Here is a 12174-nt window from a genome sequence, read left to right as displayed (position 1 = left end):
GTTCAGATAGCAAACAAGATTTCAGAGTGCTTCTAACACTTGATGTCAGGTGCCTGACTTTAATCTTCAGATTGCATTTAGGGAACTTTGTCTTCCCTGTCAGCTTCTCAGCATTTAGAAGTGCACCATCAAATCAATAAATCCTTATTGCACCATTTTCTTCTTTCTTTGATCCCTACAATGTGACTCTTTCTTTTGGATGTCTTGTTTTTTGTGGCTGACAGGCTTTTTAGATTGATAACTGTGTATCAGTCTGGTTCCCATGATGCAAGTATCTGTGGGTTTAAGTGTAAGGAGTCTAGAGGCTTGCAGAATCGAGCACTCAAGTTAAGAAATGCTTGCATTTGTTTATTCATGCAATCTTAAATTAGGCATAAACCCCTGTGCATATGTTGATAAATCTTTCTAATTACATGATTACTTACTATTTTCATAAGTCTCTATGATGAATCATATAGGTCAATCCTGTATGATGAGTAAGCACTGTTTCCTGTTGGTAGGACCTCTGTTCCTGTAGCTGTAGAATTTAGAATATATGTAGGGAATGAAGCATATCATCTCATGATGGAACTTGATAAAATTAGTCCTTGCATAGATTCTGTTCTTGCTTCTTTCAAACTTTAATATGGAAATTTTAAAAAAATTAAGTTCTCATTACACAAAATATGTATGGTATGTATGGCATATGGTAAATATGCAGAATTGAATGCTTGTGTTCAGTGAGAACCATGCTTTTGATTTTTTTTTTTAAACTTTTGTCATTTAATTCTCTATAAAAAAAGTCCTAGGCATATAAACTCTTTTCCAGTTCTGATCTTAGTATCAGTTTCTGTAAATACTATGGGGGGAAAAAAGTATATTTTGTAACATCAAGGGAAAAAATTATTTAAAAAAAAAAAAAAATTCTTGCAATTTTTAGTTTTGTTAAATACATGATTTTTCCACTCATATACAGTGTAGCTAAAGCTCTCAAACAAAAAAAACCCTCTCCTAATTGCCTTGAAGTTGTTGGTCTCAATATGCTCACTTAAAAAAAAAACCAAAACCAATTGTCTCTTCATCTAAAAAGGTTTTAAATAAAGAACAGTAAGCTAAAGAAAACTGTGGCTTAGGTCATCTTGCTGTCTGTCCTGGTTTGGGCTGAAATAGAGTTAATATTCCTTTTCAGGGACTAGATGAGTGCTGTGTTTTGGATTTAGCTTTGGGTTTGATATGGTAAGAATGCTGATAGCACACTGATGTTTTCAGCTGCTGCTGAGACTTCAAGGACTCTCCGACTCCCCACGTCCTGCCCGTGTGCCAGGGCACAGGGAGCAGGGAGGGAGCACGGCCACAGCACCTGACCCTAACTGGCCAGTGAAATATTCCATATCATGGCACGTCATGCTCACTGTACAGAGGAGGGGTGGTCGGGAAGGGGCTCGCTCTCTCTCTCACTTCTGGGATTGCGATTGTGGGATCTTGGTACCTCGGGGTCGCTGGCCGGGAACGGGCTGGGGATTGGTCAGCGGGTGGGGAGCAATTACGCTGTACATTGCCTGTTTATATATTTCTTTTTGTTTTCCCCCCATCATCGTTATTGTTCTCGTTTTATTGCCATTATTAAACTGTTCCTATCTCAGCCTGCGAGTCTCCCTTCACCCCTCTGATCCCCTCCCCCATTCCCAGGTGGGGAGGGGGAAGGGAGGGTGACCAGCTGAGGTGGTTGGTTGCTGACCAGGCTCAAACCATGACACTGTCTTATGGTCAGCTCTTCTAGTTATATGGTGCTTTCATCTTCCAGTTTGTGGGGAGCGCCAGCTAGTATTTGAAGATGGGGATTTAATTAGTTACTGTTTTAAGAAATATTTCCTAATTATGTTATAGTTTAAGTGTACTTCTAAAGGACTTCTCTGTCAAGAAGTTGAAGTGGTCCTAATGCTAATTATTGAATGTAGCAGAGGCTTGGACTTTTCCTAGTCAATAGGGCTTAACTTGCAAGAAGCACTGAAGATTTCAACTTTGTTGTTAGAATAATCTTAATTACAACTAAATGCAGATATTGTTCATTACTTCCTTTAGTTTCAGAACGCCGGTTGTAAATAACAACTTTCTACCAGGATGTCAAATTTCTACTCCCTACAACCAGCTCCCATATTTCCTACCACATACTCCAGCAACTCCATTTCAAAATCAAGTTGGCTTGCAGGTAACAAGTTTAGATTGTCTTCTGCCATTTTTCAGTACATATTTTCATTGGACACTAGGTTCAATATATACATGTATGTATATATATTTTTAATATAAAGTTGCTGTTCATTTTTCTGGATGAGTAATGGAAAGAAGTCTGTATTGCTTATTCTCAAAAAAACTGTTTCTTCATGTGTGTGTCTGTAGGTAAAATAAGTCAGCTCTTGAAAAATCAGTTCAGTCGTGTCAAAATCCTGAAGCCTTGGTGTCTGAAATCTAAGCCTTTTCAGATTCTACTTCATGACAGAGGCAAAAAGTAGAGTCACTATCTTTGTTCTGCTATGCTTTTATAGTGGTACTACCCATTACAGTGGAGTACCCATAAAGAGAAGCAGTCTGTGTTTAAAAACCATAAGAGTCTGAGGCAAGTGAAAGAATGAGGAATTACATTCCTTCTCCATTTTGTTAGATTTTACAACTTTTGGTGCATTGGTAGTGGCCTGAAATCATGTTAACATGGATTACCTTAGATGGGTTACACATTCAGGTAGGAATCTTCCCAGCTGTAGACAGAATTGGAGAATAGGTTTAAGCTTACTACAGGAGGATTAATATTTAAAATCTGTGGCTGTTTTACAGCTTAGTGTAACGGGTACAGGCAATACAGGCTGTTTCAGCTTCACAGCACTGAAGTCTGTTAGCTAGTATTTAGCTTCGAATAAAATAGTAGGTGATTTGAGCACAGATCTAAGTTAGTTGCATGCTGTGACTGAAAGTCTCTTAGATAATCTAGTATCTAACATTATCTGTGAAGAGGGAGGTGTGTCTAATGATCTGAGAAGCTTTATTAAGGAACACTCCTTTCTGGATTTCCAGTGTGAAGAGCATTGCTATCTTTTAAGAGTTCAATAATGTTACATGCCAAGTGATGATCATTACACAAATACTTTTACTATGGGGATTTTTAGCTTTCAAGACAAACATATTTAAAGTTTAGCTTTGTTACACTTTATCTTGTTCAGGAAGACCTAGAAAACTTAAAGCGTAGTAACTTAAAAAGTAGAAATCTAAGCAGCTCTGCTGCATGTATACCAATAGTTACTTTCTTAACTTTTTCTCTGTGTACACAGGTTCCAGCTTCTATACCTTCAAATGAATGTCTTGCCATCAAAGGAAGAGTTTATACAATATTAAAGCAAATAGGCAGTGGAGGCTCAAGTAAGGTAAGATGCTCTTTTATCCTTTGAGACAGTCAATGATTCACACAATAGTAGCTGTACTGTAAACATGCATCTTGAAGCCATCCAGTGAGGAGTGCCTAGCACTAACGTACAAAGTGTTTCAGTGTCCCAGATAATCTGGAAATCTGTTGTTGTAATGCTATGCTTAGACTTTTTTCTTCCTGAATACAGAAGAAATGTAGTGCACAGATTAGATTTAGTACAATGCTGGTTTCTCTGAGTCTTCAGATAGCCTGCAATAATAACTGAATGAATGTATTATTATGAAAATGAAGCTTCATGCACTGTGTGTTACAAGAGATGGGAAGTTGGTTTTAAATGTTTCAGTATCATAGAATCATAGAATAATTTGTGTTGGATAGGACCTTTAAAGGTCATCTAGTCCAACCCCCCCCCCCCAACAAGCAGGGACACCTTCCACTAGACCAGGTTGCTCAGAGCCCCATCCAGCCTGGCCTTGAATGTTTCCAGGGAGGGGGCATCTACCACCTCTCTAGGCAACCTGTGCCAGTGTTTCACCACCCTAATTGTAAAAAATGTCTTCCTTATATATAGTCTAAATCTACCCTCTTTCAGTTTAAAAACCATTATCCCTTGTCATATTGCAACAGATCCTGCTAAAAAGTTTGTCCCTCTGCAGGGCCTCCTGTCCCTCAAGAGTCAACAGCCCTTCCCAGTTCTGTATCATCTGCAAACTTGCTTATGGTGCATTAAACTCCTGCAGCCAGATCATTAATAAATATATTTAACAGAACTGGCCCTGGAACTGAACCCTGAGGAACACCACTGGTGACTGGTTGCCAGCCAGTTGTAGCCCTATTCACTACAACCCTTTGAGCCCTACCATTGAGCCAGTTCTTCACCCAGTGCACTGTGAACCCACTCATTCCACAGTTGGAGAACTTGTCCAGAAGGATGTTGTCAGGGACAATATGAAAAGCCTTACTAAAATCTAGAAAAACTACATCCACCACCTTTCCTTCATCCACTAGGCGGGTGACCCTATCATAGAAGGATATCAAGTTAGTTAAACAGGACTTTGTCAACCTATGTTGACTGTGCGTGATGATTGCATTGCCCTTTAAATGCCTTTCAGTAGCACCCAGTATGATTTCTGTAATTTTTCTAGGAACTGAGGTTAGGCTATCAGGTCTGTAGTTTCCTGGGTCTTTCCTCGTGACTGTCTTGTAAATTGGAATAACATTGGCTAGCTTCCAGACAGCAGGGAGCTGCAGGAAGAAAAGCTTCCTGTGTTGGAAGTGTACAGTTGCAGAGTGAGGTAGGAAGGAAGGGGCCTCTGCATGTCACTTGGTCCAATGGTCTTAAGGCCAAAATAGAGCATGTTGCTCATGGTCTTTTGTAGCTGAGTGTTGAGTATCACCAGGGAGAGTTCACAGCCTCTCTGGACAACCCGGTCTCCTGATTAACTACATGATGGCGAAAGAAACTTCCCAATAGCTAGTTGGGATTTTCCTTGTTAGCTATGCCTGTTGCCTCTCATACTTTGATGTTCAAGAGGAGACTTTTTCATATATTCTCTTTAAATAGCTTAAGAGCAATAAGGTTCCCTGTAGCCTTCTCATGTTGACTGAATGAGCTCAGTGTTCTCATCCTCTTACGTGCTGTGTGGTCTAACCTACAAGTCATCTTGGTGTGACAAAATGGATGTGCAGTGGCAGGTCAAACTCTTACCTCTGTGGGAGGTGTTAGTTTGTGTTCTTTATCTTAGGAACATTTTAGACTTGTGATCAAATGCACCTGGTGAAATACAATGTGGTGCCAAGATAGCTTCTGATAGAGGGTTGTTTCTGTTGTAACTGATGGCTTCTTTCTTAATTTTTCTTTGCGCTGTCTTGTATGAAGTTCTTCGTAAGTTTAGTTTTGCTTCTTCCTTTTGCAAAGGTACACCTTTCCTTTGAAATTCTGACTGTGGTGAGATGAAGGACCATAGTAAATCAGAACTAGTATTGAATGAAGTTACTGATACTGTTTTTCAGGTGTTTCAAGTACTGAATGAAAAGAAGCAACTGTATGCTGTCAAATATGTGAATCTAGAGGAAGCTGATCAACACACTGTTGAGAGCTATAAGAATGAAATTGCTCATTTGATTAAACTGCAGCAACATAGTGATAAGATCATCCGTCTTTATGGATAGTGAGTAAACACTAATTTTATTAAAGTAGTATCTTTTTATATAAAGAAGTTGCCTTAAATTTTAACATAAGTATATTTTTTTAGTGAAATTACAGATCATCATATCTACATGGTAATGGAGTGTGGAAATATTGATCTCAATAGCTGGCTCAAAAAGAAGAAAAACATTGATCCTTTGGAACGAAAGAGCTATTGGAAAAATATGCTGGAAGCTGTTCACACAATCCATGAATATGGTATTCTTAAATACTTCTAGGTATTTGTATAGGTTATATGGCAGAGATAATGTGAATGTGTTTAAGTTTGGGAGGTGGTACTGTGCTTAGTTTTGGTGTTAGCTTAGTGATCTTCAAAGATGGGTATTCACTGTATTGGGAAAAAAGTCAGTGAAACAAGATGAGTAGGTCTTGATGCAGCAGTAGACTGACTTTGCTAATTCAAAGGGATCTCAAAGTAACATTGTATAATGCTTTCTATTTCCTTGCAACAGCCAGAAAATTAATCTTTTCTGTATTAGACCACATTGTATACTCCCAATACTGCTTGTTCTCCATTACATGCAAATGTAGCCACTCATCCTCTCCAAATAATCTTTGACATTAATGACAGCTTTTACACGTCTGTCATCTTTGCTTTGACATAGTGTTTCAGCTTTTTCTCATAGTTCTTCAGGCTCTCCTTTCATCTTTACCTATGTAATTGAAGTGCATGCATCTGTATTGTTTTGCTGTACAGCATGAGAGAGCGCAGATTTGGATCCTTCTATTTAAGAAAAAAAAAATGGAGAACTATACATATAGCAGAAACCATCACCTCTTTACAGCACAAGAACACTAGAACATTCAATAATATAGAAAGACAGCAAGACCTGCTGAAATAGAGCCTACTTATTATGTGATGTGTCCTTGAAACAAACAATTCTCCAAAATATAAAGATGGATTGGTTGATTATATGGATAGTAGCCAAAATTCATAATAAATCATGTAAGTAGGGTTTGTGAGAAGTCACTCATGTAATCATCAGTGAATGATACCTTTAAGATCAGGAAGCAGAAAACATCAGACTAAGCAATATAATTCCTTTAAGTACCTGCGTAGCTGATTATTTAAGAGAAAGCTACAGGAAAAGACAGGCCATTGAGTTGCTCCAGAACAGCAGTGCACATACAGCTAGAGGGCCTATCCCTAACTGAGAGATACTTTGCAACTCAAGTCTTTTGGAGCTATTTTGGGATGCCTCCAGATTTGAATAAGTAATAATTCGGACTATGAACTCATGCAAGTCTCTTAACTGTTTAAAAAGAAATGGAAATACTTTTATGAAATTTGCAAAGAATAGTTTGGTTTTGGCCAGGTAAAGCTGATCTGCACCTTTTCTCTGTGCAAGGTTTATGGGAATTGAGCAGTAAAAGAACCCCATAGTAGTAATGTAGACTGACTAAACCTAGATTGACTTTAAAATCTATTTTACAGGTATTATTCACAGTGATCTGAAACCAGCAAACTTTCTGATAGTTGATGGAATGTTAAAACTAATTGACTTTGGCATTGCAAACCAAATGCAGCCAGATGTGACAAGCATCATTAAAGATTCTCAGGTGAAATACTTCTGGAAAGTTGGTGTACACATTTCTGTAAAGTGCTATAGTACTTGCTGATTATGTTGATTAATGCAGTAAGTTAAATAAATACTGACATTTTATGCTGAATTTTTATACATAGAAATCTTTGAATTTTTACATGTTTTTATTGAATGAATAATAGTGACCTTGAGCCTTAATAGAAACAAATTTTCAAGGTGCTTTTCAGTGGTTTGAGACAAAAATCTAACTTTTTATCAAGTGAGTTAAGTGCATGCTTCACTTAAAGGAATGTTTTTGGTTTTATGGTTAGGTTGGCACAATGAATTATATGCCACCTGAAGCAATAAAAGATATGTCTTCCTATGGAGAAAATGGAAAATCTCGATCTAAGGTAACATATGACCTTTTTTCTCCTGTTCCTTTCACGTTAAGAAGAAAGTAATTCAGGCTTATATCTTAAGACTTAGTTTTCTCAGTCTTCCACTGAAACTAGAACATAAAGAAATCCATTGTGCTGTGATGGTGGCGGGCAGAGGTTGAAGGCTGAGTTTATTCCTCTCAAGTACTTGAAAGCATTTTTCAGATGGTGTTTAGAAAAAATTTAAGTGCTGAATTAATGAGTAAAATTGAAAGCAAAACAGATGCACAGGCTTGGGTGTTGGAGGAGCTGATGATAATATAATGATAATATTGAAACTGATAATGGAGCAGTATGAAAGTCTTCCGCTATGTTATCAAACAGCAATATATAGAGTACAGTGAAATGCATGCAGCCTTTTACATAGAATCATAGGCTATCTCAAGTTGGAAGGGACCCATGAGGATCACTTGAGTCCAACTCCCTTCTCACAGTCACATCAGAGGCTGTACCGATGACTGATGTTACAACGGTCTGTTGAGGATCTTAAGGGTCCACCACGCTGTGCATCCCTGACAGGCCCTCCTTTGCACTGAAATCACTCCAGGCTAGAGCTTTCAGGGAGTGTTTGAGAGGATCTTCCATGAAGCCGAGAGAGAATCGTTCCTCAGTCACTTCATTGCCTATAGTGCTGCTTATGCCCTTTTGTTTTACCTTTGTTCTGCCAAAAATTCATGGAGCTTTTATGGTACTGTTAGCTGCAGCGCAGCTGCATTTTAACGTTCTTCATAAATAACCTTGGCTTAGAAATCTTTTTCTGAAAGCAAGAAAATTTGCTGGCTGATATAAAACATGGTTAGGATGTTTGCTTAAACAAGAGGATATGATGGTGCTTGTGCCATTGTCATACTTTTTAATTCTTTTAAGTGAGTTTAATTCTTCTGTGTTTTATATGAAATGAGTGATACCTAATAAGGTCTTTTAAAAGATGATATAATGAAGTCTTGTATTTTAGGGGACACGTGAGTTCTGTGTATCCTATTAATTTCTCTGTGTATTGTAGAACTTCTTATAGCTTCAGGGCAATGGAATGTGAATGATGAGGAAAGTACAGAGGAAAGCAATTTCACATTGGCAGTCAAGCTTCAGTTAAGGGATACATAGTTTCGTGGAAATGTATTGAAGAAAATAATCCATGTTCATATGTACATGCATATACACACTCAAAGATTGTGACTTAATGGAGGTATTACAGTGTAGTGGAACAATCTTGTCTTTCTAAACATAGAATAGAAAGTTTTATAGATGGATTTATTTTAAGGTTGATATTTCTAGCCTTTTTTTGTATTTTTAAAAATCGCATGCAAAGTGCAGACTTGTTCTGGAGCTCTGCTCACCTAAGCAAAAATCTAATTGTGCTGGGAGTCAAACTCCATGTGCCTCTTTCCCCATGTTTCTCTTCTTCCCCTGCTCCCCCAGTCTTACACGCTTTTCTTAAAGTGCTTCAGCTTCAACAGGAGTAGTGAAAAATCTTCCTGTAAGGAACAGCCCAGGTGTGGTGGTTGAAATCTGGTTTTTAATCCTTTAAACCCTGTTTAGAGGAAGTGAACTATGGCTTTCCACTCTGAGGACATAGCTGTGATGTCTCATTGGTTTCTGGACTGAATTCAGTATGCTTTTAGTTGTATTTATTCATAAATCCAAAATTAAAATCCTGCTGTTCGACTTAAAGGACTACCTTTAATTTTATTTTCAGTTAGTTGCTCAGGTAAGTTGATTTTCAAAGCTAATTAATAAAAATAGCTTTTTTATGGAATATTAGTGAATGAAGCCACATCACTGTCTTAATAGGTAATGGCATGCTGTGTTGGTCATTCTGTGATAGCTGCTCAGATCTGTTATCCAATGTAAAAAAGATTTCCTGTTAAGTTGAAATTACTGTACAATTCTATGATAAATTGACTAAATGAACACTTCCTTAAGTGAAGAGTATTCTTAATTTTTTTGTTTTTATTAGATAAGTCCTAAAAGTGATGTGTGGTCATTGGGATGCATTTTGTACTGTATGACATATGGAAGGACTCCATTTCAACATATAACAAATCCAATTAATAAACTACATGCTATTGTTGATCCTAGTTATGAAATAGAATTTCCAGATATTGCTGAGAAGGATCTTCAAGATGTACTAAAGGTAACTGTCCCTTGAGATGAATTTTGATTCAAATAATGACAAATTTTTATTTTTTTAAGCATATTTTCTTAAACCGAATCAGTTGTGCTTGAGAAACTTTTTTCATAAATAAAAGTTTACTGCTACTCGTAATAACAGGCCTTCTTCCAAAAGAAGACTGAATGAAGCTAGAGCTACTTCATATAGTTTCCTTAGTAAAAGTCTATTTCCAGCTCAGTAGCAAATAAACAAGTAAATACATAAAGCAGCCTGGCTTAACTCTTTTGGCTGACCAAGGCCAAGTAAATATATTAGCTCTTGTACATGCCACCCCTTTCCCTCACCCTGCATATTTGTCAGCTTTTGAAACCTGCCCTATGCTTTTACTCGAGCCCTAATTGGTGTTGCTCAGCAGGTAACAAACTGAAATCCAGAAACTTATCCCCTTAACTTTCAAATCTCAGTGTCACTTTGTGTCATTTGGTATAAAAGGATATTGTAGGATCTGTTCTTAACGTCTTCCGACATTGTTGCTTGAGTAAAATAGGATACCAGAGTTTACTCTGAAGATAATTGCTAATGAAGGCAATTAAGTTAATCTGTTTTGTACTGAGTCTTTCTGAATATGTAGCTTGACAGTAAGAAGTTATGACATGGATCTACAGGATCTCTTAAAGATCCTCATTGTTAATTCTTAGGAAAATTCTTAACTTATAGGCAGAGCATTCTTTTTTCGTTTGCAGTGCTGTTTAATAAGAAATCCTAAGCAAAGAATATCTGTTTCGGAGTTGCTGGTACATCCCTATGTTCAAATTCAAAGTCAATGTCAAACAGGTATGCTTATTTTAAAAAACATTTTTATTAAACAATATTTATAATTCTGTTTAATAAAGCGAAATATTTTATATTTTCCACTTCCTGCTGTAAAAATCTGTTTTAGTGTATGTTTCAGAAAAGACTTCAGTATTTTAATTCTTAAATATCTTACAAACTTACAAATTTACAGGTAGTTGTATACAACTTTAGCATAATTATAAATTAACTGCAGGTGTTCCAAATGCAAAAGGAACAACAGAGGAAATGAAACGTATCCTTGGCCAGCTTGTTGGCTTGAATTCTCCCAACTCTATCTCTAGAGCTGCTAGGGTAAGTAAATTTTCTGTTTTGTATGCTAATACATGTTCATGCAAATGAAGGTTAGAATGTTTGGTAGTGAAAGCTGAAAGGATACACATATCAAAGCTTTAATCACAGCTGCAAAAACATTGCACTTTGTAGTAGGTTTGTTTGCAAGCATGCAGAATCTCTCTACATCCTTCTGAGCAGGAAGGGCTGAAGGAAAGATGGTAATCTTGATTTTAGCTTTTTCTTTCCTGATACAACTAGGCCGCCTTAAGTGTATCTTTATTTTCTGTTTTGAGAGATAAATTTTAGTATGGAATTTGGAATATTTCAGTATGTGATGACTTATTTTAAATAGTAATATTTGTTATAAAGATAATTTTGAATCCATGTGTCATACAACTGTGTTCACCTGAATACTTGTGTTCTTATTAACTTTCAGACTTTATATGAACAGTGCAACAGTGGTAAAAGTCTTGATGTATCAGCATTTGCAAAACTTGGGAGTCAAAAATCATGGACAACAAAATGATATACTATTGTTCAGGATGCCACAGAGATGTTTGGTCTGTTCAAAAAATATTTTATGCTGCTAGCTTTTAAAAGGACACTCAACATAAAGTTCACATTTTTAAATGTTTTTTGTGTCTTCTGATAATGCTTTGCAGATAATTAAAAAATCTAATTCAGTGCTCTTCACTGTGGGCTGTTTCACTCTTTGCATACCACGTGGATTGAACAATGAAAACTGCTAGTTGGTGATCATGGTCTTTGGAGTACAGAAACTTTTATGAGAATCTTCGAGCTCTTTTATGGCCCTGAAGTTAAAACAAAAAAAAGTTCCTAAAATGCTAGTTGATGTACATAAAAAACATGCAAATGTGTTTTGAAATATCTCCTATGACAGAATATTATGCGCTTCTGCTCTTTGCCAGCGACTACCTCTGCATCCAGTTTTGATCATAACTAAGGAAATATAAGTGATCATTTACAATACTGGTAGAGACATGTAAATGTCACCCAGTTTTTGAGCTGTTCCTGTGTTTAAATGACATGGTAGAAATACCAGTACTGTTCTGAAGTTGTATAAATAAAATATCTTTTTGTTCTATTAAAAATCATAGAATCATGGTTTGGGTTGGAAAGGGACCTTGAAGATGATCTACTACTTCCCCCCCTGCCCCGCCACCAGCCCAGGGTGCTCCCAGCCCCGTCCAACCTGGCCTTGAACCCTTCCAGGGAGGGGGCAGCCACAGCTCCTCTGGGCACCCTGGGCCAGGGCCTCACCATCCTCACCCAAAATAATTTCTGCCTTACAGCTAATCTAAATCTACCCTCTTTCAGTTTAAAACTGTCATCCCTTGTCTTATCAC

At 37.2% G+C, this 12174-nt stretch overlaps 1 protein-coding gene across 4 annotated transcripts in view; it reads left to right on the top strand.

Annotated features, from left to right (window-relative positions):
- Window positions 1-11919, top strand: part of TTK (TTK protein kinase) — a 39525-nt gene extending 27606 nt beyond the window's left edge. For 3 of the 4 annotated variants that reach the window (XM_042803244.1, XM_042803242.1, XM_042803241.1), the window contains exons 14-23: window positions 2062-2188; window positions 3300-3392; window positions 5408-5565; window positions 5650-5801; window positions 7039-7163; window positions 7459-7539; window positions 9524-9700; window positions 10423-10513; window positions 10728-10825; window positions 11244-11919. In XM_042803244.1, coding sequence (XP_042659178.1) covers window positions 2062-2188; window positions 3300-3392; window positions 5408-5565; window positions 5650-5801; window positions 7039-7163; window positions 7459-7539; window positions 9524-9700; window positions 10423-10513; window positions 10728-10825; window positions 11244-11333 — 1192 coding nt within the window. In that variant the 3' untranslated portion in view covers window positions 11334-11919. The remainder of the gene's footprint in view (window positions 1-2061; window positions 2189-3299; window positions 3393-5407; window positions 5566-5649; window positions 5802-7038; window positions 7164-7458; window positions 7540-9523; window positions 9701-10422; window positions 10514-10727; window positions 10826-11243) is intronic. The other variant, XM_042803243.1, reaches the window with a different exon arrangement.
- The last annotated feature ends 255 nt before the right edge of the window (window positions 11920-12174 follow it).

This window comes from Tyto alba, unplaced genomic scaffold, assembly GCF_018691265.1.
Source record: "Tyto alba isolate M040663 unplaced genomic scaffold, T.alba_DEE_v4.0 Super-Scaffold_40, whole genome shotgun sequence".
Lineage (NCBI taxonomy): Eukaryota > Metazoa > Chordata > Aves > Strigiformes > Tytonidae > Tyto > Tyto alba.
Note: the sequence above shows the minus strand (reverse complement) of the source record. Positions and strands in the feature narration are given on the sequence as shown.